General features: G+C 37.7%; 1 protein-coding gene across 3 annotated transcripts in view; it reads left to right on the top strand.

Annotated features, from left to right (window-relative positions):
• The window catches only part of setd5 (SET domain containing 5), a 32,144-nt gene that overhangs the window by 1,714 nt on the left and 3,355 nt on the right, over window positions 1-27,075 (top strand). Inside the window, exons 2-20 of one of the 3 annotated variants that reach the window (XM_066664799.1) lie at window positions 15,839-16,105; window positions 17,627-17,729; window positions 18,183-18,457; window positions 18,944-19,002; window positions 19,084-19,271; window positions 19,398-19,436; window positions 19,981-20,226; window positions 20,344-20,492; window positions 20,700-20,817; window positions 20,932-21,041; window positions 21,142-21,394; window positions 21,656-21,724; window positions 21,819-22,043; window positions 22,672-23,022; window positions 23,329-23,574; window positions 23,816-23,936; window positions 24,026-24,285; window positions 24,752-24,808; window positions 25,340-25,834. In XM_066664799.1, the coding sequence (XP_066520896.1) occupies window positions 16,035-16,105; window positions 17,627-17,729; window positions 18,183-18,457; window positions 18,944-19,002; window positions 19,084-19,271; window positions 19,398-19,436; window positions 19,981-20,226; window positions 20,344-20,492; window positions 20,700-20,817; window positions 20,932-21,041; window positions 21,142-21,394; window positions 21,656-21,724; window positions 21,819-22,043; window positions 22,672-23,022; window positions 23,329-23,574; window positions 23,816-23,936; window positions 24,026-24,285; window positions 24,752-24,808; window positions 25,340-25,834 (3,435 nt within the window). In that variant the 5' untranslated portion in view covers window positions 15,839-16,034. The remainder of the gene's footprint in view (window positions 1-15,838; window positions 16,106-17,626; window positions 17,730-18,182; window positions 18,458-18,943; window positions 19,003-19,083; window positions 19,272-19,397; window positions 19,437-19,980; window positions 20,227-20,343; window positions 20,493-20,699; window positions 20,818-20,931; window positions 21,042-21,141; window positions 21,395-21,655; window positions 21,725-21,818; window positions 22,044-22,671; window positions 23,023-23,328; window positions 23,575-23,815; window positions 23,937-24,025; window positions 24,286-24,751; window positions 24,809-25,339; window positions 25,835-27,075) is intronic. The other 2 variants (XM_066664801.1, XM_066664800.1) reach the window with 2 other exon arrangements.

Below are 27,075 nucleotides of genomic sequence, written 5' to 3' on the forward strand. Positions count from 1 at the left end.
TTTTTATTTCAACAACAAGTGAGTCGAAATGACATAGGAGAGAGAGAGAGAAAGAGAGAGGGCGAGGGCGAGCGAGGGTGGAATGGCTAACGATTTTGTTACTGCTCTCTCCTCCTCTCCGACTGGGAATTTCCTGTTTAATTATTATATGAACTTGCTCTTTCACACTCCGAGGCAAAAAAAGCTGCTCCATCAGGCATTTGGTTCGTCTTAAAAGTTCTAGGTTAGAAAGATTCGTATTATGTGTACCGAGAATCTACACCAAATGCAGACATTACCTTACATGAGAAATACTCAAATAATTAATCCAAGGAATTAAAACATACTGAAAGTCTGTTTGTCGCAGCTTTGCATATTGCTTGTTTTGGAACGATAACGCAGTAAACAAAGTTTATTAAATTTGATTTATCTATTTAATATGTTGTAATAATGTTGGGTAGGATAATAGATTGATATTGTATGTGGAAAATCCCTCTCCAAAAACATATCATGAAAAGATCTTAGTCCTTCAAAAGTAACGTTAACCATGTTGCGTTACATTATTGTTGAAAATGAATGTGTTTATGAGGTTGTATAGGTCAAATCAAGCTTGCTAGTATCTCATTTGGATTTTACAATGACTCCTTTCATGATTGAATCTCCAACAGTTACATTCTATGTATGTATAGCACTATTAAGATCAAGAAATAGCATTTTCTACACCCGGATATGCAATGCAAATAACGATAGAAAACATTCATATTCAGTCGTTAGATGTTGAATCCCTGACCAGCCTGTAGACTTTTAGTTGTGGGGGCTATAGTTTCATGGCCTGAGCAGTGGTCTTCATAGGGAACAGGAAGCCATTTGAGATTCAGCCATTGACTGTGAACAAAGGGTGTTCATAATAGTGCCTGAAATGTTTGTAGCTAAAGACCTCGGACTAGCATGAACACAAAGTCGTGAAGAGCACAATTTTGCTACAAAGCTAGCTTCAAAACACAAAAGTTGATAAAACATTGCATTATCACTGTCAATCACTGCCCCATTTCAAGAGCTCTGAAAAACATACAGATTTTGAGCATGGCTCAGAAAAATGTTTTGTTTGTGTATAAAGCACCAGTTTAATAGTTAAATATTAAACATTGAAAATAAATACATTTATACTAGGCTCAGGGGTTATTGTTTGTGTTAAGGTGTAGACCTGTAGTTTTAAAACTGTAAAATGTGCCCTTCACCTCTCTATCTCTGTCTTGCTTTTATTCCCTCACACTATGCAAACTTACATAAGATTGTGCCATACATATTTGTTATGTATTAATGTGTTATTATAGTCATTGCTGTTTTTTTGGGCTGCCCTTAATCATATGAAATTTGAGTCCCCTTCAGTCTTGCCCAGTTTGTTAACAAAGTGAACTGTGCTGGATTTGTAAAGAGACATTAGCTTGGAAAAATAAAAAATAATAACTGAGTAGTTGGGTGTGAAGCTACAACTAACAACAAGACTAAACCTTGTAATGTATGATGCTATTTATATACTTGATTTGTTTATTTTACTTTATGTTTTGCCTTTGGACAATAAAATAAATAAAGACTTACAAAATGAATATTATTAATTTTTTCAATTTTAATTTCTCTTGTTGGACCAGGTCATGACCAAAATGTGAGAGCAAAACAAAAGTGAAAGAGGATTTTCTTACAAATATTAGGGTTTCATTTATTTACATTCTTATCTATTTTGAATACTGGCTCTGCTGAACACTGGGGTGGATTTCCCAGGATCTATCCCTGCATGTTGTTGCCCCAAAAGTGGGCCTCTGGTGTTCCCCCCCCCACCTCCCTCTTGTCTCTCTGCGTTGAAACATGACGATCTGAAGGAATGTTCAGTCGGAGGGGCAGGACTAGCCCTCTCTCTCTTGCTTACTCACTCGCTCTCATTCTCTCATTCGCTCTTAGTCCTTTGGCTGTCTTTCTCGTGCATTCTACTGCTTGTTTATGCCCCTTATTGGGAGCATGAGACTTCTTTGCTTTAACCTTAACACATAAAATGAAATCCAATGTTTGCACAGTGAATAGTGACTTGAATTCTCCTTATGGTAAATCTGACTTTTCATTTTTAAGTGTTAAATGCTACATACGCAAATGTATGGTGAAGACCATACAGCACTCCTATGAAGTGGTTGTGTCAGGAGCTGTTTATTAGACATACAAAGATGGAGTTTGAAATATGACGCTGGCCTGCTGCCAGCTGAGAAGGACAGGATTCCAGCACAGAGGAAGGGGGTGAGGGGTGACATTTTTAGAGAGAAGGATAGATATGGGACTGAGGCAAAGTAGTTGATGGTTGAGAATAGTATGTTACAGAATTAATTTATAATAAAAAAAAATAGTTTATAATAATGAATGGCCGCCTATGCTCTGTAAGATATTGCTACTAGGGATTCAACTAAATTCCAGAATTATATCTGTACTGACAGGTTATTATTAAAATGTTGTCAGCCTTTGACCAATATTTAGTGTTGTATTTATTGAATGCTGGAAGAGCAGAATGTTTAATTGATGTTGGATTGCTATTGTAATATTTCTTTGCTTTATTAATTTTGCATACCTTTAAAAGTAACATATTTCTGTAATGTGACTAAATCCATGTGGATTTAGTCCTTTTTTGTTTGTGATATTTTTTTTTCCTTCAGTGAGTGCATGTCTAATGTCTACTCATAAGATATTATGGTCCTATTTTTAAGGTTCAGTGTAAAATAGTATATATTTTTTCAGGAATATCAAACTGATTCCAAAGCAGTTTTATACTGAAATACAGCAACATGATTAGTAACCTTAGCGGAGAGAAAGGGAACAGGATCTTGGACCTATATTTGGTGGACATAGTCTGTTTATCTGACCGTATACGTTGGGAAGAAAACCCCTCTTGGCTCAGTAGTCGCTATGAATATGTCTGCTGCTCTCTCCTATAGTACAACAGGGTTAAAACATGACGCCTGCCTCTCTGCTGTTTTGTGATTGGAGCATTTTCTGAGTTTTTCAGCCAATCACAGGAGGTGATTCCATAGATCGGAGAGTGCATGAACACATGTTTGTGTTTTAAGGTTGGTGGGGGTGGTGTTTTTATGGCTTTGCTACATGTTTTCTTGTGCAGTGAAGAGCAAAGGTTTCTGGGAGAAAAACAGAAAATGGAAATAAATAAATAAATAAAATCACAGGAAAAAATGAATTATTCTTTTCTCTCTCACTTGCTTAAAGTCCAGCCTGATAAACAGGAGGTTGAAATGGATTAATTATTTTTTTAAATAATGCAGCTGCCAACGATTGAAAATTTTCTATCAAAAAAGAAAAGAAAATAGAGTTCACCTTGAGCCCCTACCCCCACGTCTGTCTGTGTGTCCACACAGGCACATACATGTCTCTTCTTTCAGTCTCCCTCCTGCCTTGTTTCTTCTTTCTTTTTCTTTTTTGTAGAAGCAAAGCAGCCATTTTAGTTTCAAGGCTTGTCTGCTTTTTGTGACTCTACATTCTTTTAGCACTTCAAGATCCAGTCTCTTATTGGATGTCCTATTAGGGCATACAACATTACGGAAAAAACACTGACAAAGAAGGCGTTGTCACTTGGGAGGCAAATATATTTTGTGAATATATTTGGAATTTTATTGTTCTGGTGAGGGTTGAGTCTCAATTCATATAAAAATATTTCTTAGCACTGTAATGGAAGAAAGCAATAATTATTTTATTATTTATTTATGTTATTGTTATACTAATTATTTTGCTATATCAAAATGTTTTAGAGCTGAGGATTAGGTACGGTTTGCCACTATACTGAGGGTGTGGATTGTAAAGGTTTACATAAAGATAGCATTTTAATGGAACAGAGTTGTTCAGATTTGCTTTTCAGCTCATCTGATTTCAGTGATTGGTAAACTCTGTATGGCAGGTTATACCAGCCAGAATGTCTGTCTTTAACCTTTGCACTCTGACTTGCTCTTCATCTTGTCAAAATGGGAAATATTGTACATAATTGCCTCTTGCAAAATAGTCAAAAATCCTGCCGTGTGCCTAATGATTTCAGGTAGGCTCTGGACCCACTGCAACCCTGTACAAGATGAAGTGGTTACTGACAATGAATGAAAATAGCCACCCAGACTGCATGAAGCATGTTTGTTTTAGTAAGGCGATAAGATGGAAAGACTCATTTATATCTTAGGTTTTGGGTTATGACAGCAAGATTTTTTTAAGTTTAAACACATTTAATTGATAGAATTGCTGTGTGTACAGTAAACCACTCCAGAGAGTTAATTATTTACTGCTGTCCCACAAGCATTTGACTCCACTAAATTCAATAGCATTAATCTCAGTTCAGTCATAGTATGTATGTAATCTCCAAGGCTAGTGATTTCATCTGTTCGAAAATGTTATCCTTTCCTCTGTTAAAAAATAAATAAATAATAAAAAAATTCTGAAAAGCACAGAAAATATTGGAAATCCCTCAGTTTTTTTTTAAGTGTACATAAACACTTTATGCTTTTTAATTTTTCCACCCTTTTTTGGAATTGTAAAAATTTGAGTATAGAATATTGTGTGTTACTATATAATAGAGTGTGTTACTAGAGATTTAATTCTAGCAGCTGAGTGTTTCTATGGATTCTTTCCTTTTTAAATGTTTTGTAAGTACAGAGTAATATAACATCAAAATTTTCCTTCAGAAACATACACAAGAAATAATAGCACAAGAGAAATGGTAAGTGAGCGAGAGAAGAGACTAGCTAGCATGACAGGAATGGAGTTTTTTTTCCCCTCCTTTATTGCTAGGAGAGATGAGGTCATCTGTGTGTGCGTGCGCATTAGAGCTAGGTTGAGTTCTGGTTCAGTATTGGGATTTTTTTTTTCTACTGCATGGATGAAGCTAAGGCCTGTACTTCTGTACTTCTTTTTAGCATGGTGATTTCTTTCAGAATGACTAGTCAAAATGGAACAAATATGTTGACCCTTATTTATTGCTGTTTGTTTTCTGTCATTCTGTATAATTTATATCAGGGAACTCTCAAGGTTTGTGTGTTTTGCGTTTCGCTGCAAGAACATTGATTAAAGACTTTTGACAGTAATTGTTGTGCTTTTTTTATATACAGCCGTATTTGCTACAGAAAAGAGCAAATAACAGATCGGGAATACATTTTTAGACATTTCTACCATTATGGGCCCCTGAGATTTCCGAAATTTCTTGAGTAATCAACACTCAAGTTTTAAACAGTGTTTGTTTATCTTGCTTATATTCAAAGGAAAGTGAAACAAGATTTTTTTTCTTTTAAAAAAGCACCTGTATAGTGTCATGAGAGCTAGAGGACTCAGTTGAATTAATTTGGTATATGTAATAGAGTAAAGATATTTATGTTGCTTGTTTTAATGTCGTTCATTTTCTGTCAGAAATGGTCTTTGTTTTCCCGTAACTGGCATGCGTGTATGCATGGAGAGACAAAACGAGAGACTCTGTAATTTGAGCCTAGTGTTGAGAGATGGAGAGGCACATTGAGTGAGAGAACTGAAAAGGGAGCTTAGCAGAGAAGGGATAGAAGAGTTGTTGCGTAGTACTTCCATTTTGGAAAAAGTTGGCACTACCTTGAAATAGTGTTTTTATTTATTAATTAATTTTTATTTATTTATTTTTAAATATATCATGGTGCTTAAAAATGTAATTCACAATAAAATATTAGGTTTCATTCTTATGCTCAAGCTGATATTAAGGGTAATGTATTTGAATATATCTCTCCTATGCACCTTATATTTTTTAGATTTTTTTTTCTGTCCTCAGCACTATCATTTTTAATGGCAAGTAATATATGCTAGATTTGTGTCTAGGGAAAAATGCACAGAAATCCACAAAATATCCATAAAGAATAAGTAATATTCATTTAATAACATTAATTTGGTGATAATCAGTTGCATACATATTTGGTCAAAATATTAAATAGTATATGGCCGCCGCCTTGTAACACACAGTGACTCCTAAGCTCTAAGCTAAAAAGATCTATTTCAGTGGTTCTCAAACAATGGAATGTAAAGCACCAAAAGGTGGAACACCAGATAACCTTGAAAACTTTACTGGAAATAAGGGATTAATTAATAACTAAAAATCTAAAGTTTTCATGTAAATTACATAATGTTTCATGGGGTGTCATTAAAATTTGTTTTTGCGTAAAAAAAAATACAACATGGCTTACGCATGCACCACAGTTCATTACATCTGTAAGAGAAGCTGGCAAGGGGTGGCAGGACAGGTCCTCCCTCACGGTATTCCACAGAGGGAGGGAAATTTTGTGAAATTCATGTAAAGAAAGTCCAGTTTGAGCTCCTTACTTGACGTAAGCAGTGGCTAGAGGCCGATGTGAGCAATTTGGACTGTATTGCAAAAGGGCAAAGCGGAAACGAGAAAAATAAACCGAGACCAAACCCAAGAAATACTACAGTGCCCAGAAGGACAAAATTGAAAACCAAAAAGAGAGAAACAGAGCGAGAATTCTGTACAAGGGAAGAAAATGTTCTGCTGAAGGAAAACATAGGCATTCCTCACATCATTAGAATCCTAAAACTATATTTAACACTGTGCTTCCTTGACCTCCTGTTACAAGTGCCAAGAGCTGCTATAAGCACCTGTTTCGAGTGCTGCGCCTTTAACACCTATAGACTTTTAAGCACATAACTGATATTGACAGCATATCTCATTTTTTATTTCTTTCAAAATGCTTAATACCATTTGCCAAAACATAAATGTATTATGTCTGTTTTTATTAATTATCTTAGATTAGTTATGTGTAAATAATGCAGATTTCAAGTGAAAAAGGCAACAAAAACATGCAAAAATTAAACGAAGGCTATGCGTTATGTCCCCCACCTGCAACCCTGAAGAGAGGAAGAACCAGGGGTACAAATATGCCTGTGACAAGACTCAAAGGTGGTGCTTGGAGGTTTTGGTTTGATAACGGGTGGTATTTGGTCTAAAATTTTTTGAGAACCACTGCTCTATTTTATTTAAAATTTCCACATATTGGTATAAGAAATGTGTCATTAACATAGGACACTATGGATAGGTTCACATGACAACCCTCATTCATTAGTTCTGAGTTTTTGATCAGATCATATTTAGCACTCTCGATGCTTCACATTGATAAATCGAAGAGATCTGTATCTATCTGTAATGTGAACAAATCTGTCTCTGGAATGGCATGCATATGAACGTTAATATTTGTATGCGTGTCGCCTCCATCAACAACAAACACATCGTATTTGTGAAAAGACTTACTGTTTTAAACAGGATAGACAGATGTGTTAATAGCTTGTGTGTTCATCACCTTTTGCTTGGGAGGACAGCAAACAGATTGTTGACTGCACAATATTAGGATGAGAAGGGAAATAAAAAAACAGGCAGCTTGCTTTTATTGCTGCGCAAAGAGATCATCTGAATCCCAAATGTCTTTCTACACTCTGTGTAGTGCACACTCTAGATCATAAAATAAAGGTTTCTGCCCTCATGTAGTGTGTTGTACGTCAAATTACAAAGGCATTGATAAAAGTACGTACGATTCACATCCTCCACATTATCTAACTAATGTCTTCTATTTGTAGTAGTTTTATTTTAAAAAGAATTGTGCTATTTGGGATGCCATTCCAGTCTCTCCTCAAATTTTCTTGATGGGTTGCACATGCTGACTGAGGTGAAAGATCTAGTCAAATACGTACAAGCCAAAAGACACATGAAATCCAGTCTGACCATTCATATTTATGTCACATATGTAAGTGACTCAGATCTGATTTGATGTGTCCACACAGCTACACAGCCCTGAAAAGATTGCAGTCAGTCTGGTAATGTGAACATGTGCTGTCTAGAACAGGTTACTTATTCCCTCTGATATCAGCATTTCCTGCTGATTTTTTTTATCTCTTCCTTGTGTTGGGTAGTAGTAAATCTGTTTCTTCATTTAATTGGGAATATTTGGAAGCTGGGATATTTTTTAAACACTTGTTTTCTTTGAATGTCCTGCATATATCCATTTTACATTATGTAGCTAAAGAGTGTAACGCACAAATGCAATATTCACCTGTCTAAAGTGTTTATGAAACCATAGTGTCAGTAAAAGATAAAAAAAAAAAAAAAAACCATTGTGGCTCTGTCAGACATGCCAGGTGTTCTTTCTCTGTGTTCATGGCAGAGAAACAGCGAAGAGACCCCCAAATTTTAAAAATCATGAAAGGAGATGACAGTATCACTCTTGTTCCATAGGTGGGCATTATTGATTTAAATTTTGGAACTGACTCTAAATGCGGTAGATTTTCTACTTAAACATACCTTTCCACGTTAAAAGATGCTGAGCTTCTGAACATAAAAAACTGAGAAATCTGCATTTCCTGACAAACATAGGCCTTTCCCTTTAATACCACAAAGCTAAAAAAAAATGCAAATGGAACTCAATATTAGCTGCATTTTCTGTACAATTTAAATATATTTAGGTATATTTTCCTCTTTCAGTAAAATATTTTATGTTACTATACTGGCAACATAAATAGCACTTTGACCAGTGCCAATTCTGATACAGACAAAAGCCCAATTGCATTTGGTATATTGACCCCACCTATTTTTGAATGTTACCTTGCCCGTTGGAGCTGAGTTCCAAGTGTTTAATGTTTAAAATTTTCCTTTACAACAAGCCTTCAAAAGCCTGCTATTTCATCAGTAATTGTGAAATGGCTTTTATTTAAAAGGGGGCTTAAATTAAATTCAATTTGTGGCATCATATGCCTTCAGAAACAGTAGACAAGTATATTATTGCCCTCTCCTGATATTCTCAAAAGATTCTCCAGAGTTCATGTGTGAAAGAACACACCAACACCACTGCAGTACTGGGAATGATCCACCACCCAAATCATATCTGTTCTGTTGTGATCCTGTATGGGTCCTGACCATTGAAGAGTAAGTTGGCCTGGGGATAACGTATGCAGAGAAACAGATGGGCTACAGTCTGTTATTGTGAAACAACAAAGTTCTCCTGTATGGTCAGTGGAGCTGAGAGAAGGGACAAAGAGTGTAGAATCAAGGAAGGTGTTCAATGACAACCATTGTTTTTAAAGGAGAAAGCACATATTTTTGTTGGTTTCTTTGGTCATATGTACAGCGTCATGCCAGTGATTCAGTAGGCATTCAGGGAAATAAATTATAATACTCTGTTTGCATTGTGTTTCTGAAGACCAAACACTTTGCCCTTCCCCTTTATCTGTACAAGAAATGAGACACCCTATCCCACGGCTATGTGGAGGGGGTAGACCTAAGTATTAGGGGCAAGAGGTGAAATGATATTGGGCCAAAAAAATCAGCTAAAAAGGTACTAGTTTACAAGTATTTTATAATATGATTAGTATTTATTTAATTAAAAATCTGTGTTAGTAACTTTTTAATCAGTTTACCCTGATAGTTAATGATTGTTATTAATAAACTAATGTGGATTTGTGACACCTAGCCTGACCATGTTCTGTTTGTTAATATTATCTGAACTCTGCTGCATTCTGTGGAGGCTACACCATACCTACTTGAGCTACTGATATACGATAAATTGAAATCAGCACATCAAATGGGTGGGCAATATAATATTGTACATGATAATACAGGTATGATTTTTAATGCAATAAAAATTGTCATATTGTGACGTAAGCACAAGCTTCTGACGCAGGCGCATGAAGGTGACTTCAGCTCAAGCTACAGCTGTGGGTTATATCGATACAGTCCACAGTATTTTTAAAATGACCATATGCCTTATATCGAGTTTCCATCTGAGTACATTTAAATGAATGCACAAATGTCCCATTCAGCTCTGTTTTTCTCTCTCGCGCGCGCACCCATCTAAGCATGTGTGTGCACAAACACTCACGCACCCAAACAGACAGACACACACACACACACACCACGCTGTCCTGCCATTGTTCGTGTATGCCATTGGAGCAGTTCTCAGCACATTTATCGCGCTCTTAGATCTACCTCTCTAATAGCTGTAAGTAAGTCAATAAAGAACAAAAATTAAACCAGTGGAGAAGCTTTAATTCCAAAAAAAGAGCGATGTTAAGACCATGACTTGCCCAAGACATGCTGCTCTCACTCAGCTGAAGGGAGGGGCAGATACTCCACGGCCCCCAAACAGAATGCACTTGTCATTGGTCGTCACTTTAATTTAGCCAATCAACAGCCAGACTTAGCTGTCCATCATTTAGTACTGTAGCCAATGGAGGCACAGTCCCGCCTACAGGGGTTTGTGGCCGCTGAGAGAAACAGGTCAGTGTTTAAAAATAATAATAATAATAAAAAAAATCTTATTTTAGCACTGTGTCTCAAAGAAAATGCATTTAAAATTTCCCTCAACACATCTGTGATGGTAATAAAACACTGACTTTTAGAATTAAAGTCATATTTGTACATAAAAATCACATTAGATAACTTCATATAAGATTAAAAATAATATGAATATGAACTGTTTGTAAAGACACCATTTGTTTACTTTGTTATGAAAAAAAAATTTCTTAATGCGAGTTTACTTGAAGTGTGCACTCTGTAACAGTACTATCTAGGAAAATCTAAGTAACAGATTGGGAGTCTTTCGGCAGATAGTCAGTGTATATTTCTTAGACATACAGTTTGATAATTATGGTAAGGTGATACAGCATGTTCTTTGGTGTTTTGTATTTTGTTTTGGTTTTCTTAATATCATATTGTATATTGCCATTTTTTAGACATTGAGATATGAGTTTTTTGGTCATATTGCCCAGCCCTAATGGGCAGGCTTAATTTTTGCAAAGTTCTAACTTAACTCTTTCATGATTTCCCAGTAAATGTAGAAAACCTCTGTGGTAATGTCAAGTGAAAGAAAAAAAAATCACTGTACTCCTCTTCATGATGACAATGATGCAGCCAAAGCGGAGTCTACTGAGGTTAACTGTTGTTTTTTAAATGTTAGTGGCTGGTTCTCAAAATTCAGGTACTCAATGAGCCTAGTAAATATATATGATACTTCACTGTCCCCCTTCATTGAACTTGGAAGTAATGCACAAATAAAAAATATACAGGCTTTAGGTGATGTACTACAAATTTGGGGGGGGAAAAATAAAAACGTTTTTGTTTTCAGGGCGGCTTAAATTTTAGTATAAACTCTGAATTATACCAGTTAACTGGTTAATAAATAAATAAACCAAAGTAGTTTTTTGTAATTATTCCAATGTATTCCTCCTCATCTTCTGTTTGAATTTTTCTGATCAGCTAGAAAGAAAATGAGTTTACAAAACACATTTATTGCATGCCACAGAATTAAAACATCAGGGATTATTTTGTTTTTGTGTGGTTTTATTTGTATATTTTTTGTTGTCAAAATATCAATTTGCCCTTTAATTGAATACAAATCTCAGCCTTTGCCTGATCCATGACTGTAATTGCCAGTCAATAGAGTGGTGTTAGTTTTTACACTATTAGTTTATTCAATTATTAAAGGAGAGGTAAAGCTGACGTATCATGTATGTGTTGGTAAGATGGTGTTAGGTCTTGGCAGCTCACTTCCACAGAGTCCTTGTCCGCAGTAACTACAGGCCGTTAGCAACCGTATCTATGGGGACATGTTCTAGAACGCTGTGCATGTGGGTGCTAAGATGCTTCTTGATAGGAGGTGAAAAATGTTTGTAGATGAGTCCCAGTACACTCAAACTTGGAGTTGAAGAGAAGTTGGCGTTAGTATTGAAATTACTGTTAGGAACTATGTGTCATTTAGTTCTTCTGTTTAGTAGTTAATTTCTGACAGCAGTCGTCATAATGTGTGCATTTTATTAATTGAAACCTGCACTGATCGATCGATAGAATGATTTCTTCATCAAGCTTGTGTTATATTGTGTTGTACTATTTTAAGTAAGGATCCACCAACATGGAAAAATATGAGCCAATCCCAATATACTCAAGACTAATTTTATATACATCTCTGCTTATTATAATCCATAAAATGTATAAAAGATTCATAATCAGGACAATTATAAATAAATACAATTACTGCAGTTAAAAATGCAGTAAAATGCATCATATTTTAACTCACTACCCCCATGTTGCCTAAACATTATGCTCTTCTGGATTACAGGAAGCACATCATTAAAGTGACATTCAAGATTTTAATAAAAAAATTGTGAGCATGTTTCCTCACCTTTTGCTAGCTCTCCAGAGTGTTTTTACGTGCTGGAAACCGGTGTAATTTGTTTCCGAATTATTGATGCCTGTAAATGGCAAAAGAATATCTGGGTCTCTTTCCATGTGCTAGGCTTTCTCTCTCTACTCATGACAGAGAAAAGGCATCTGGAGTTTTTTAGACCAGTGGTTCTCAAACCATGTGGTACACGAAGCAACCAGATGACCACGAAATTTTGATTTATTACTTAAGGGATTAATAACTGAATATCTAAAATATTCAGGTCAAGATGTCCATGATAAGGTCATTCCATAATGTTTGACAGTTTTCATAATTATGCTTTAATAAAGTTTGTTTGAAAAAAATAAAAAATAAAATAAAAACGACATGGACAATGCATACATCAAAGTTTTGTCTAAAAGGGAAGGGGTGGGAGGGGGAGTTCCCCTGCTTTTTCCAGGGAGTGAAAGCAATCCCTCAAATATTTTTTTTTTCAACATTTATGTAAAGAGAACCCATGGTTTCAGCTGCTTACTTTCTGGATGTAAACAATGGTCAGAGACAGAAGTGAGCAGTTTGGACTTTGTTACAAAAAGGCAAAGTGGAAACCAAGCACAAGAATAAAAAGAGAAATACTCCTGAACCAAGAAGGGCAAAAGAACAGAGAAACAAAGCAAGAATTCAGTACAAAGTTTTTTTTTAAGACAAAACAGAAGATGATGTTCAGTTGAAGGAAAAAACATGGCCATTCTTCACATTATTAGAGCCCCACTATTTAACACTACAAGCGCCACACCTATTTTATTTACTGATACAAGTGCAGAGAGCCGTTTGAGCACCTGTTACGAGGGCTATGCTGTTTTCATCTATATTTAAAGCATGTAATTCATGAACATTGTATTGACCTCTCTTCTTTCTATTATTTCCTTCAAAACGCCTAACACCATTTTCCAAAATAATTTCTGTTTTCATAAAGGTATAATTGTATTTAAAACATTCAGTTTTGGCTTTTTTAGTAAACAGTTTAGAATAATTATTCCAGAGCTGAGGAAAACCAAGGGTGAACCTGTTACTGTGATAAGGCTGAAAGTTGACTACATTTGTGAGACGCGAACCACAGGGAAGTAAACACAGAGCAAAAATCTGAAAATGCTACAAAACTAAACAACTCAAGTTACAAATGAGTTTCTGTGGTAATTCAATCCGTGAATAAGAAGTTACAGCAGTTAAACTTCAGCCACATAAAAATAACAACCGTCTTTTCCTCAAAACACACAATTCCACCTTAAGTCTCTCTCTCTCTCTCTCTTTCTCTGTGTGTGTGTCTCTCTTTTATATACTTGCTTACTTAATTACTGCTGGTAACAAGATACTTCCAACATTGCCATGTACCCTTGTGCTCCACACATCAATTATTAATATATATTTATTTAAAATAAATACATTCATAAAGATATATATAATATACACATTAATTCATTATCTGTAACTGCTTATCTTATTTCTTCAGGTACCAACATATTCCCAAAATTGCCATCTACGATTTTTATTTAACCAATGTATTTGGATTACTAAGAAAGTTGTCATAACCTTTCATTTGAGAGGGAACTGTTTTAATCAAACAGTAAATAAATAATGTTAAGTCTTTAGGAAAGCTGTCTGCCCGACAGGCAACTTTAGGGATGACTAAATGAGTTAAACATTGACAAACTAGTTAATGTTCCAGAGATAAATATCTGAGAGGCATTGATGATTCAGCCTAACATTTGAACATAAAAATTCTGTCCCCTAAAATGTATGGATAATTTTTTGTATGTGGGTTTCAGTCACTTTTTGAGAAAAATAAAACAATTACCATGCCTCTGACATACAGCTCTGTGCCCCTTCTGTACAATGAAGGATCTGCATCTGAGGACAATCTACAATAGGGGTAATTAATTAAAATTCATTAAGTTCCAGTTAGAGGGAATTTCCCAAACCATGGTCCAGAACATAATGTATAACTTGCAATATGATCAGTGCCATATCCTGTACATTAAAATAGCCTTATGTTATAGCATCATTTTATGCATTTAACAACTGAATGTCAAATCAAATTACACTTTCAATTACATTTCAATATAACTATAATGACTAGAAAGGTCCCGCCACTTAAAACAAACACACTGTTCAAAATTAAACCGCTGTTAATAATTTGTCAGTTACAAGTCCAGGTCCGGATAGGACAGTGTCTGGGTCTGGACCTGGACCTGGACCTGGACCATGGGCCGCCTTTTTGTGACCCCTGTTCCAGAAATAGTTTGTGTGTTCTTCAGCTGAAGTGGTTTGTGTTTGAAAATTTCGGGACTAAGAGCAAAGCCCTGTTCTATAAACTGAACACTCTAATCCAAATTTGCTGCTTGTTAGTTTGCTTCAGTTAACTTGCTTTAGTTCACTAAACCAAAGCAGGTTCTCCAGCAGCTTCTGCCTTTAATTTTAATTGAGAGGCTCTCTGAAAATATGAATTTGTGCAATAGTAGAGTTCTCTTCATTTTTGTTACATTTTTATGCACATTGAATGGTTGGTTAGTTGTTTTAAAGTTGATTCAAGGTGTGTATTAATGAAGACCTGTTTGAAAATCTGCTGAATGTTGGCTTAAATGCTATTTTTATTTAGAAGCTTACACATAGTATTACCTCATTTTCAGAACTATAATAAAGAAAAGATTGTGCTTAATGACAGATACTTTACAGTGCCCTTGTTAGTCTGTTAGTACAGTTATATTAATTTGAAGATGTAGGCTGTAAGGAACAGGTGAAAACTTTGCTATTGATTTATGATGTCACAGCAGGAAGAGCCTACTGTGAAGTTTTGGTCAGATCCAGGAAGCTGTGCTGAGCCAGTGAATAGCCTAATAGTTTCAGGGTGAGGTCATCTCTGGGTGTCTGAAGCGTTGTGCTAAAACAAGCCTATTTATTCAGAAAAACAAAACTTAAACAAAAAAAAAAAAAGCTGTTTTTTAAATGTTCATTTTGAGATTTTACTGTTTTTTGTGTGTTTAATCTAATTATAGCTCTCTAAGATTAATCATGTGCCTCTTGACAGTTTTTTGGAATTCCCCCTGGTAATGTGTGACAAAGGCACTTTATATTGCGTGTTAAGTGTGCCCCAGAGAATCTGGTGTAGAGGAGCAACTGTACAGTAAATTCCTTTAGAAGGAATATTATCTTAAACATCTATGCCATGCTGAACATTTCTTGATTTTACAGTAAAAATGCTGTTTGAAATAGTTCCAAGTTTCAGACCGCAAGAGCTGCAGTTACAGGCCTAATCTTAGCCTACAGGTTTTAAGTAGGATCTTGTGAAATCCATTTTATGAAAAGTTTCCATTTTTCAGTTTAATTTTACTTTTACTTTTGGATTTCTAGGATTTAGCAGGGTTTTTTTTGTCTTTTAACAAAAAAAACCTACAGTTAAACAAGCTTGTGTATTTATTGGAATGTAGTAGTAGTAGTAGTAATAAAAAAATCAAGTATTTAAACCAAGTTTTTTTTCGTTTTATAAAATTTGTTGGAATTGTGGTCAGACTACATGTAATGACATTCAAAATTAGGTATGCTAGGATTGGCTGTGTATAATTTTTCTCTTTCTTTCTCTTTTTCTCGCTCTCTCTTTCTAGGTCTCCTGATGTGCGTGAGATGCTGTGAGGGGCATTGCGGCACCCCCCCTGTGGAGTGGTCTGTCGCGGCCATCCAGACCTTGTGATCCCCTCTTCCCTCCTTCCCCCCTCCTCTCCTCCTTTCCCCCGTCCCTTCATCCCTATCCCCTCTTCCCTCCCCCTTTCCCCCTTCCCCTGCGGCGCTGTGCTTGACGTCATGAGCATAGCAATCGCACTGGGAGTCACCACACCTGAGACACCTTACACAGACATGGCCGCCGGATCGGAGTGAGTACCGCTACTCATTTCATGTGCATGCATATGAGGTCAAGGCCATAAGCCTACATACGCCTGGGCTAAAGACCTTGAAATCCAGCACACAACATTTTGCTCTAAGACCCCTTTCCAAACATGTTTCAGATTCTGCTGATATTTTTATATATATTATTTTCTATTATATATTTTTTTTTATATTTTTATTTATAGATGTCTTTAAATTCATTCATTCATTATCTGTAACCGCTTATCCAATTCAGGGTCGTGGTGGGTCCAGAGCCTACCTGGAATCATTGGGAGCAAGGCAGGAATACACCCTGGAGGGGCGCCAGTCCTTCACAGGGCAACACAGACACACACACACACACACCTACGGACAATTTTTTGAGTCGCCAATCCACCTACCAACGTGTGTTTTTTTTTTTTTTTTTTTGGACTGTGGGGGGAAACCCACGCAGACACGGGGAGAACACACAAACTCCTCACAGACATTCAAGCGGGAATCGAACCCACAACCTCCAGGTCCCTGGAGCTGTGAGACTGCGACACTACCTGCTGCACCACCGTGCCGCCCTTAGATGTCTTTAAATCAGGTTCTAAAATCCCTCAGAATGTTGGTGGATGTAAACACTTGCCCCCTCAAAATCTGATAAAATGTCTTGTGTATGAGCTGTAATAAACCTGTTTCTAATCAGTTCTTGTAAAATGACCTATAATGTGAACAAAGCTAATGTCTTAAATGGCTTGATAAAATCTTGTGAATTGATTAAAGTTCTGAATTTAAGAGTCACAAAGACCCGTACAAATGTGCATTTTGACACAGGCCAAGACATTAACTTCTGCAGAATGGTCAATAATGTGTATTGTACTTTAAGATTTGTAACCAAATAGATTAAATGGTAATAAAACATTAAGTAAAATGTTTAATGGTAATATAACATTAACCCCTCAAACAACATTTCCACATAAAACACAATTTCTATATTTTTTTTCATAAAGCAATGGTCTGAAAATTGAAAGTGCGCATGTTATCTGATGTTGTGATGTGATTTCTTGCATTGGTAATAGCAAATTCTTGCAGTACCCCTGTCTATGGTTGAGCATTGAACACAGCTATGATCAGTTAGTTACTGACAAAAACAAATTGTGTATCTTTTTAAAAATCTGGCAGTTCAAACATTTCATGTTAAATATGAATCCTCTTCGGGAAAAAAAAAGATTCAGATGAAGCTATCCTGTTATCTTTCAGTTTGCAGGGTTTTATGTTGGGAAAGAAGAGGTCCAGTTTGATAGGCATTGGAGGTTACATAAGAGCACCATAACCATTCTTCCTTCTAGAGCAACACGTTTGTCATTTTAGGGCAGTACTGCCACCAAGTGGCTAGTTCTGCAATCGTTAGGCGACATATTATTGATTCCTGATTTTATTAGCCTCTGCACAGCCTTTCTGAAATTATTTCAGTGCTGATATTATACGTTTTGTAACCTTTTAAAAACATATTTTTGCGTTGTCTCTTACTTGCTCCTCCTTAGTCCTGAGTCAGTGGAAGCGAGCCCTGCAGTGAATGAGAAGACTTACTCTAATCACAGCTGTGGGAGCGCACAGAATCATGGCTACCGCGGCCTCCCCTATGCTGTGAGTTTTGCTTCACTTGCATAGCATGCAACTGTATTGAAAGGATTGAACATATGTGAGGATCTTTTACATATTAATGTACTGCATGATAATGTAAAGTACAAATTTAACATGCAGTTTTACTCTTTGCTTGTCTTTATATTGCATTTATTTATTTATTTATTTATTTATTTATTTGCTAAAATGATAAGGACTATACAAATCCATGCTTAATTCATTTTAATGTGCCTAACACCAAACATATTAGAGCTGTGTTTAAATACCACACTGCTGAATAACTTCTGAATCTTGCATGATTTTTGAATGCCACGTTTTATTTTCATTCCCGCCTACTTCCTTTTTCTTTCCCCCCTTCCATCCCACCCCCCCTTTCTCCTTCTTTTGTGTCTCTCTGTATCGTCTTCTCTCTTCTGTCTCTCTCTCTCTCTCATGCCTGAACACCATTGTTTGAAGATGCAACAGTCTTCCGTTGTGTGTTGTCAGGATCATAACTATGGAGCGCCGCCCCCTCCCACCCCTCCTGCCTCCCCGCTCTCTCAGACCATCATCCCCCGTCTGGAACTCAATGGCTCTCTGGGCCGCCCCAGATCCCGTTTTCACACCAATGACCCCGACAACTCTGCCGATAGCGAAAGCTCCTCTGAGGAGGAAGAGGGCGTTGTGCCGTCTGGTTGGTGCCAGTGCCGGCTCATGTCAGATGGCTACCTCATCAAATGTGAGAGCTGCAGGTAAGGAGAGTACAGCACTGACCTAAACTGTTCTCAGCACTGGGTTTCAGCAGATGATTTTGTGGCATTTTGTGTTTAAGACCTCATTGTAGTCTTTAAAGTGTGGACTGAAAAAAATGTATACTGTCATGTATTTGATTTATTTTATTGAAATATTTGAACATAATCACAAATGTTTACACTCCATGTTGGTTGATTCTTAGTGAACTACATAATTTTGACAAAGTAGCTGTAATCCCTCTCTCACTCTCCTTCATATTGTGTGAGAATTAAATGATGAATGAACCAATAGAAATGCTCCAAAATTACTTGGAGTAAAGCCTTTTACATTGATGTTCATTTAAATTTAAAAAGGTTTTTCCCTTCTCTTATAAAGATATCATTTAAATGATTTATATATCATATCTGCATGCAATGTCTAACATTAAGATATCTGAGTGCATCTGCAGTGTTTGATTGACTGTCTCAATGGGGTGTTTTGTACAGGGGTCTGGACAGGAGGAAAGGGTTGGATGGACCACGCCGGAAAGCAGACAATGTGTCAGGTATGCGAGGAAACGCATGCAATCTAACCACACTGTTGGAAAAGCATACACACCTATAAAATGTACTGTGTCTGCTGACAGTAGGTGAAAGCAGCGCTACAGAAAGTGGGGATGAGGAGGTGTCAGCAGCCACAGTGTCATATACAGCCACCCAACACACACCCACCAGCATCACCCTCACCGTCAACCGAGTCAAACGCAGCAAAGCCAAGAAACGGAAGAAAAGTACAGAAAAAACACGAGCCACCCCTAAAGCAAAGAAGGTTAAGGTACGTACACTCAGGACACATTCCCACTCACACTGATAAGTTTGGTCAGACACTTTTATTTCAAGCCCATTGTACTCCAGTTGTACAAATATTACATTCTGTGACCTAAATTCTTTTATTCCACAGGCCTTTAGAGAGGGTTCCAGAAAATCCCTGAGAATGAAGGTAAGAGCACACACCCAAGGAGGGAAGAGACAATAAAAATTGGTAATGAAAAAAAAAAAATTTACACCTGTAAGTTAAGATTTAAAGTCAAGGGACCTTTCTTGCCATAATACATATGTGTCTCCATGTTACATACTTTGCTCATCCTCAAGTCCTTCATTAGTGGACACAGGATTTTGACTGAAAATCTTTGGTTGGTGGACTATTCTCCATGCATCAGTGACACTAAGCTTTAAAACTCTAGCAGACATTGCTGTGTCTGATCCATTCATATTAGCACAACACACACGAACACATAACCACACTTTCAGTGTCACTGCAGCACTGAGAATGATCCACCACCAAAATCATACATGCTCTGTTGTGGTCCTGTTGAGTTCTTGACCATTGAAAAGCAGGGTGAAATACGGATAAGAAAGTAATACAGAGAAACAGCTGGATTAGTGTCTTTAATTGTAGAACAACAAATGGCTTCATGTTTTAATTCAATTTAAAGTAGTGTATTTGCAACTTCATAATTAAAAATCCCCACTCTTTTTCTTAGAACTCCACCAGTGAGGCCAGTGTGTTGGATGAAAACACAGCTGAAGGTTGGGAGACGCGTATCAGACAGTGGACAGACCAATATGAGGAAGCCCTAGCAAACCAGTACAGTGCTGATGTTCAAACTCTCCTCCAACTCCACCACTCAGCAAACAAAAACTCACCAAGCCCACCAGCACTCACCATGGACACAATCAATCGTACTGAGCTGGCCTGTAACAACACTGTTCTCAGCTCTCAGATGCAGGTACAAAATTGACACTGTTTAAAAAGTAGTTGTATGCACTGTTTGTAAATTTTTAAGCTTTGTCTTTGTTTTGGAAGGACCAATACAAGATTATTAACAGTGCATATGCATGTGTAGTTACAGCTGGGCCGTGTAACTCGCGTGCAAAAGCACCGGAAGATCTTGCGAGCAGCACGTGACTTGGAGCCTGATACACTGATCATCGAGTACAGAGGCAAAGTCATGCTTAAACAACAATTTGAGGTCAACGGCCACTTTTTCAAAAAGTACGTTTTTGTGTGTCTCTCTGTTGGTGTTGTCTGTCTTTGTAAAAAAATCATATAACAGTACTCCTTTTCAGTGGCAAACCTTTTGTGTGGTTATATTTTCACAAATAAGTGTTTTAGTACAGGACCTGATGTTTGGCCAGTTCTTTACCGTACCCCTTGACCTTTTCAAACACTAATTACTCTTTGTGTGCTCTTCTTGTTTAGGCCCTACCCATTTGTCCTGTTCTACTCAAAGTTTAATGAGGTGGAAATGTGTGTGGATGCTCGAACCTTTGGAAACGATGCTCGCTTCATTAGGAGATCCTGTACTCCCAATGCTGAGGTGGGTAGGTAGGGCAGGAGTGATTAGTAAACATTGATTATCTAAATGTTACATTAGATTTAGATGACCGCATACTGTGTCTGTAAATTATAGTCTCACACAATGTCCACACAGGTACGGCATATGATTGCAGAAGGGATGATTCACCTATGTATCTATGCGGTTACTCAAATCTCGAAGGACTCCGAAGTTACAATTGGGTTTGACTACGAGTTCAACAGCTGGTCAGTTTTGTTGCCATACCTTGTTTTTCATTTACATTAATTAGATTCCTAGCTAAGTTTAAAGCTTCGTGTTGACTTTTCTGTCTCCATTTTTGTGCAGTAACTATAAGGTGGATTGTGCATGTCATAAAGGCAATCAGAACTGCCCAGTGCAAAAGCATAATCAGAGTCCGTCAGAGTCTATGCTGCCCCCACCACAGCACGCCCTGCCAACCCTGCCAGGAGCAGAAACCCGCAGGAGACGGGCCAGACGAAGAGAATTGGAAGGGTGTGGGGTCATTGGGAGTGTGTCTGATGACAGCAACTTGCTTCTGGATGAACATGGTGAAACACAGGGAGCCAGTGATGCAGAGGTGTGTGTATATGGAGAGAGAAAAAGACCAGAGCTTTTTTTAAAGAGGAACCGTTTAGAAATTGCATTTGTGTTAAATTAGATGAGAAGCAAAATGTTGCTCTCAATTTGCAAAGTTGCGTAAGGAAGTAAACAGTCCGAAGTTATTCAGAAAAGATATTTGATGGATGGCAGGGTTTAGAATGTAGAGATTGAACCTCTACAGATGATATTATGATGGTCATTGTCAGAATAATGAAATGTTGTTGTTGTGGCGTCTTAGGAGGGTTTTATTGACGGAATGAAGCATGAGGAGGTGGACGAAACTGGAGCCCTCATATCAAGCAGACGGGTAAAGAAAAGGCTTATGATCAATAGTTCATAAATCATTGTAGTTGATTTTTGTGCATCACTTAGTATTTAGATTTTAACTGTTCTGTGTACAGTCACGAGAGGACCGGAAGGCTGAGGCCATCATGCATGTGTTTGAAAATTTGGAAAGGAGAAGAAAGCGTGTTTCCCAGGGCATGGAGCGTGGTGGGCTTGATGACACCAAACAGGAAGGGATGGAGCCCGATGAGAGTGGGGCTTCCTCTCCTTTACTGGCCAACCCTGGACCAAACGCAGGAATGACAGGAGGAGTTAGCACACGACGGACATCTTTCATTTCAGTGAGTTTTTAAATGTGAAGCACTTCATGGAACTGGTTTGTAGCATACTCTTTCAGTTAGAAATAGTCCCTATTTTGCGACTGCTCCATAAGTGTTTTTTTTTTGTATGTTTTGTGGATTTTTTTTAATAAACACAGAATATAAACATGTAAATGGATGTACCCAGTTAAATGTCATGAAATATATACTATTGATGCAGTGTTTTTTACATTTGAAAATAGCTTGAACGCTCATTTGGAACGTCCCTTTTCAAGGTGCTTTGTTCCCTTGTGCCAAGTGATGTCTTGTTATGAAGTGGTTATAAAACCAAAAATGACAACAAAAATAAAACTAGAGTTTATTTATTTATTTGTAGAATTAATGTGTAATTTATTAAGGGATCTCATAATTATATGCAAAATTCCAAAACTGATGCTGTTAGAGACCTGAATTTTACTCTACTGTCTCTTTCATTTTTGGGAAACTTTTCTGTCAAATATTTTGATATTTAATAGACTGTACTTTAACTTGACGTGTTATTTCTCTGTTTGTTTTGGGATGATGTCCCATGTTATGTATGAAAATAATAAGTGTTAAAATCATATGCTTGCATGTGTTCTTTCTCTCCATCTCTCACTCCCTATCTAAGGACCAAGCAGCCACATCAGTGGAGTCAGAAAAGGCCACTTCTGCACCTCATGTTGCCCCTAAAGCTCCCCCAGCTCGCTCCACCAAACCACGGCCAAAAAGCCGTATCTCACGCTATCGCTCAGGCTCAGCACAGCGAGCACGGAAGCAGCGACAAGCTCTGCTGGCTCAGCAGGCAGCAGAGGCCGGTGCAGCTGGAGGAGAAGAGGGCGGCAGTGCAGCTGGCCTGGGGGATCTGGGTCTGGGGGATGGGGCTTTGGGGCCTGGGCAACTGCAGGATGGAGATGGCTATGGAGCAACATCTGCAGTACTGGGCAGCAAAGCCAGTGTGAGATACCCCAAAACCAAAAAGGTGTGGTTTCATCTGGTAATGTTTAGCTGTCTAGGAGGAACATATGGAGTCTTTACCCCAGTTCCCTATAACCTTTGAAATTTTGAAGTCCAGAGTTTAATAGTTTCCTTACTCTGACATACCGTTTATATCATTAGCTAATTATCACACCTTGAACTAGAGCAGGTGTGTTGGAGGAGTGAAACTATACGGTAATGCAATAGAAGAAAGATGATTGTTCTTGATTAAATTTCAGTCTTTAATTTATGGTATAGGAGTATCATCATAATTGTGTTCTGCCATGCTATAATCCTCTGATCTTTTCAGTATCTAGTGACTGAGTGGCTGAATGATAAGGTTCCAGAGCGTGTGGAGGAGCCTGTGGAACGTCCGCTGCGTATTACAACTGACCCAACTGTTCTGGCCACAACGCTGAACATGCTGCCAGGCCTCTCGCACTCCCCCCTCATTTGTACCACCCCCAAACACTACATCCGCTTTGGCTCGCCCTTCAACCCAGAGAGACGTCGCCGTCCACTTACAGTCGACCCTGCCTATGGCTCATGCAAGAAGGTGAGCAAGTGAGGTCGTTTTGCTGCACTTCCTAGTTTCCATTGTAGTGTTGAGGACATATTAAGCACTAGATCCATATTTATTTCTTTGTTTGTTTTATTTACCTGAATCCAACTTGTGACGTTGTCATTGTAGAATTTAGAATAGTGATGGTGTTAAGCAAATGTGCATGTGTGTGTGGTAATACCAGACATTTTATGATGGTGTCATCATGGATATTTTTTTCTCTTAATTTGAGTAGAGATGGATAAAGCAGGCACAGGATGAGAACATGTCATCCATTTCTATGGAGGATGGAACTGAGTCCAACTGTTCACACCAAAGTAACAGCAGCAGCACAAACTCCCTTACATCCAGACCTGGTATTAAGCATTTTTTAAATAATTCAGTCATTTGTGGGATTTGTTTTTCTTCTTACTTTTCTTGTCTCACTTGACTTTTCCTTGCTTAGAACTGACAGCGCCTTTTAAAAAGCGGAAGTCAAAGTATGCACCCGAAACAGTGGCTCCACCTCTCGATCTTTTGATGCGACCATTGTCACCCATCACGCCGCCACTGCCCTCTGAACCCTCCATGAGCTCAATGCACCCACTCCTCTCCTGTTCATTGTATTTAGGAGCTGAGGAAGAGAGGCAGAATGGTGCTATGCTACCCTACTCCCCACTTCCATCTCTTTCCCCCAGCCGCTGCAACACACCTTTGCAGTTTGAGGTAAACAATTTAGATCTCTTACAATGGTTATATTGATCTATTTGTGTTTTTCCACTATAGATGTGTAGTTGTGGTTCAGCCACCCCTTACCTCCATTATCACCACCAGCAAGCTATTCTACTGCATCCTAAACTATATACATGCATTCACACACACCTGTAACACTGAGCCCTTTAAGCTCTTAAAAAAAATAAAGGTTCTTTGGGTGTTGTTGTAGAAGAACCACTTTTGGTTCCACAAAGTCCTCTCTCACCCATCTCTTTAACAAGCAGGGTTCTTTATTGAACCAAAATTGGCTCTTCTGTGGCATCACACCCTTTGCAGCACTTATTTTTTAAGATTTTACCCCAATCTTTTGTGTGGTATTCTACATGCAATTAACATTTTTATTGTGTTTAGGAACACTTGTTTCTTTCTGAATGGGTAGCAGTTGACTTGAATTAGTATTTACAATTATCTTCCACAGAACATCTCATCTCCTGAGACGTCTCCTGTACACAGACCAGAGTCTCTCTCTCCAGAGGTAAGACATATATGATTAAAAAAAAAGAACATCCAGAATAATGAACAGATTTGTAGATGAAGAAAACTATAAAGAATTGAGAACGAAGAAATATATATTTAAAACTATTCAATGGTGATCAAATCTCTAAGCAGACCACTTGATAAACTATTGCAAATGTTTACGTTAGTACAGTACAGAGTAGGCAATATGATTTGAATCACGTTATGTTTTTTTTAGCTGTTGTTAGCCACATTCACGTTTTCACTCTAAAAGCAAGTTCTCAGCTCACATCTCCCTACTAATTTTTTCTTTCTTCCCACACACACAGGGTGGTTCCTAGCTTTCTCTTACAGAGTCCATATTTATTTTGAATATATCTAAAAATATATTTGATAAAATATACATATATTTTGTAATATTGATGTGGAGTTTAGAATATTTTTTTTTTATTTAAATAAATTACTTAACTTCATTAGTAGGTCCAGATATTAAAATGATACTGTATTTAAGTGTTCATATCTTGCTCTCAATCTCCACAACTCTCTCTAGCCTTGTTTGCGGCCTGATTTTGATACTCCACGGATTGCCACTTTCCCTGAACTTTCCATGACTTCCAGCCTTGGCAGTCCTGTGCCTGTGTCTGACGACTTCCCCCTGGCTGTCCAAGACACGCTGGGTTCCTGTGGAGGTGGGAGATCTCTCACTCCAGCGCCAGTATCCAATGCCTGCGATGCTTCCCTGGGCTCACGCACAAATGAGGCTCAAACACGAGAACAGGTCTTTAGGACAGAGTTCAACCTCATCTACACCTGCTCTCCCCTCAATGCCAACCTGACCACTGGCCCTGTGACTGACCGGCGCCACTCCCAATCAGAAGGCAGCTTCTCTCCTGCTGAGTCTTACTTCAGCACTGTGAGTGGCCAGGGTTTACATGCTGAGACAGGCTCTGGTTCTCTCTCGCCCTTTCCAGAGCCTCATTTTGGGGGTGGCTACCCAGACAGTGGAACACCACCTCATGCCAGCAACCCACCACAGAAAAAGAAGGCAAGTACAAACATTTCCTGGTGTCATCACCATATGTGTCTGATTTAATATGTAAATATTTTGCTGTAAAGGACTCGTTCAGCCAAAAACATTGACGGCGTGACCTTTTGGCTATGGGCTGTCAATCACCCAAGACATGTTTAGTGTCTGTAGCTTGTTTCATTCTTTTTTTGTTTGTTTTGTTTTTGCACTTTAGATATTAGAATAGCACAACTTAATAATAAATGTAGACCATAAGACTTCAAATAAATATTCTTTGACTGGTTTGAGGAATTTTGAGCTGATTTTTATTGTAATTATTCCTTTATTTATTTTTTTAATTCAACACACTGCTTTTATGCTACAGAATACTAGAATACTTTAAAACACTGATATCTACAACCCCCTTATGCTTTTATTGGAAAATGTTGTTTTTTATCCATTAAATGTACATTCACTGAATTATAACATCTCCCTTGTGCAGAAAGTCAAAGCAATGCCTTTTGCTCCACTGAGCTATAAGGCATGCAGACCTAACTGGACTCCTTGCATCTCCAGAGAACTTTCCCATTAACTGGAGAGAGGTCATTTACAGTGGACATAAATATTCCCTGTTAATTTGGCATTGTTCAAAGTAAGAAACACAAGTTGTAGCACTGTTCTGTCAATCCAGAATTTTCTGCAGTGTCTAGCAGTAATTAAATATCAAAGTAAAAAAGCACCAGGTAACACTGTGGAGCTCTTACAGCTGAAATCAATACTATGACTCATCATGTGATCTAACAGTGTTAAATTACTTTGATTAGGATTTACAGAGAGAAAAGATTAATTGTAGGCTGTTAATGCAACAACAGTGTAATATAGCAACTGATTCAAATATTTTCTAGAATGCATCAGTTATATTAAATTAAAATGAATTAAAAGGTTAATGCAGAGTTGCACCCAAGGATTTTCACAGAAGTTGTTTTTTTCTTTCAAGTATCAAGCCAAAAAAGAGGCTAAAACTCCTACACTATGGTTTGTTCTGTCCTCCTTTCTCCTACAGTTCCCTCATACCTCATGCATTCCAATCAGTTGTCCCCATGAAAATTTTGCCAAGTCTTCTCTTTTCCACTTTTTTTCAAGGCAGAGAGCCATGGGGAGTGGCGTTAGTCAGCTGTCAGGCTTGCCTGGTTACCAGGCATTAACTGTAAGGGGCGAATTCAAGCCAGGGCAAAATATGGTGAATATTACATACATGGCCTCCATCTAGAAGTGTGCAT

Source organism: Hoplias malabaricus, chromosome 3, assembly GCF_029633855.1.
Source record: "Hoplias malabaricus isolate fHopMal1 chromosome 3, fHopMal1.hap1, whole genome shotgun sequence".
Classification (NCBI taxonomy): domain Eukaryota; kingdom Metazoa; phylum Chordata; class Actinopteri; order Characiformes; family Erythrinidae; genus Hoplias; species Hoplias malabaricus.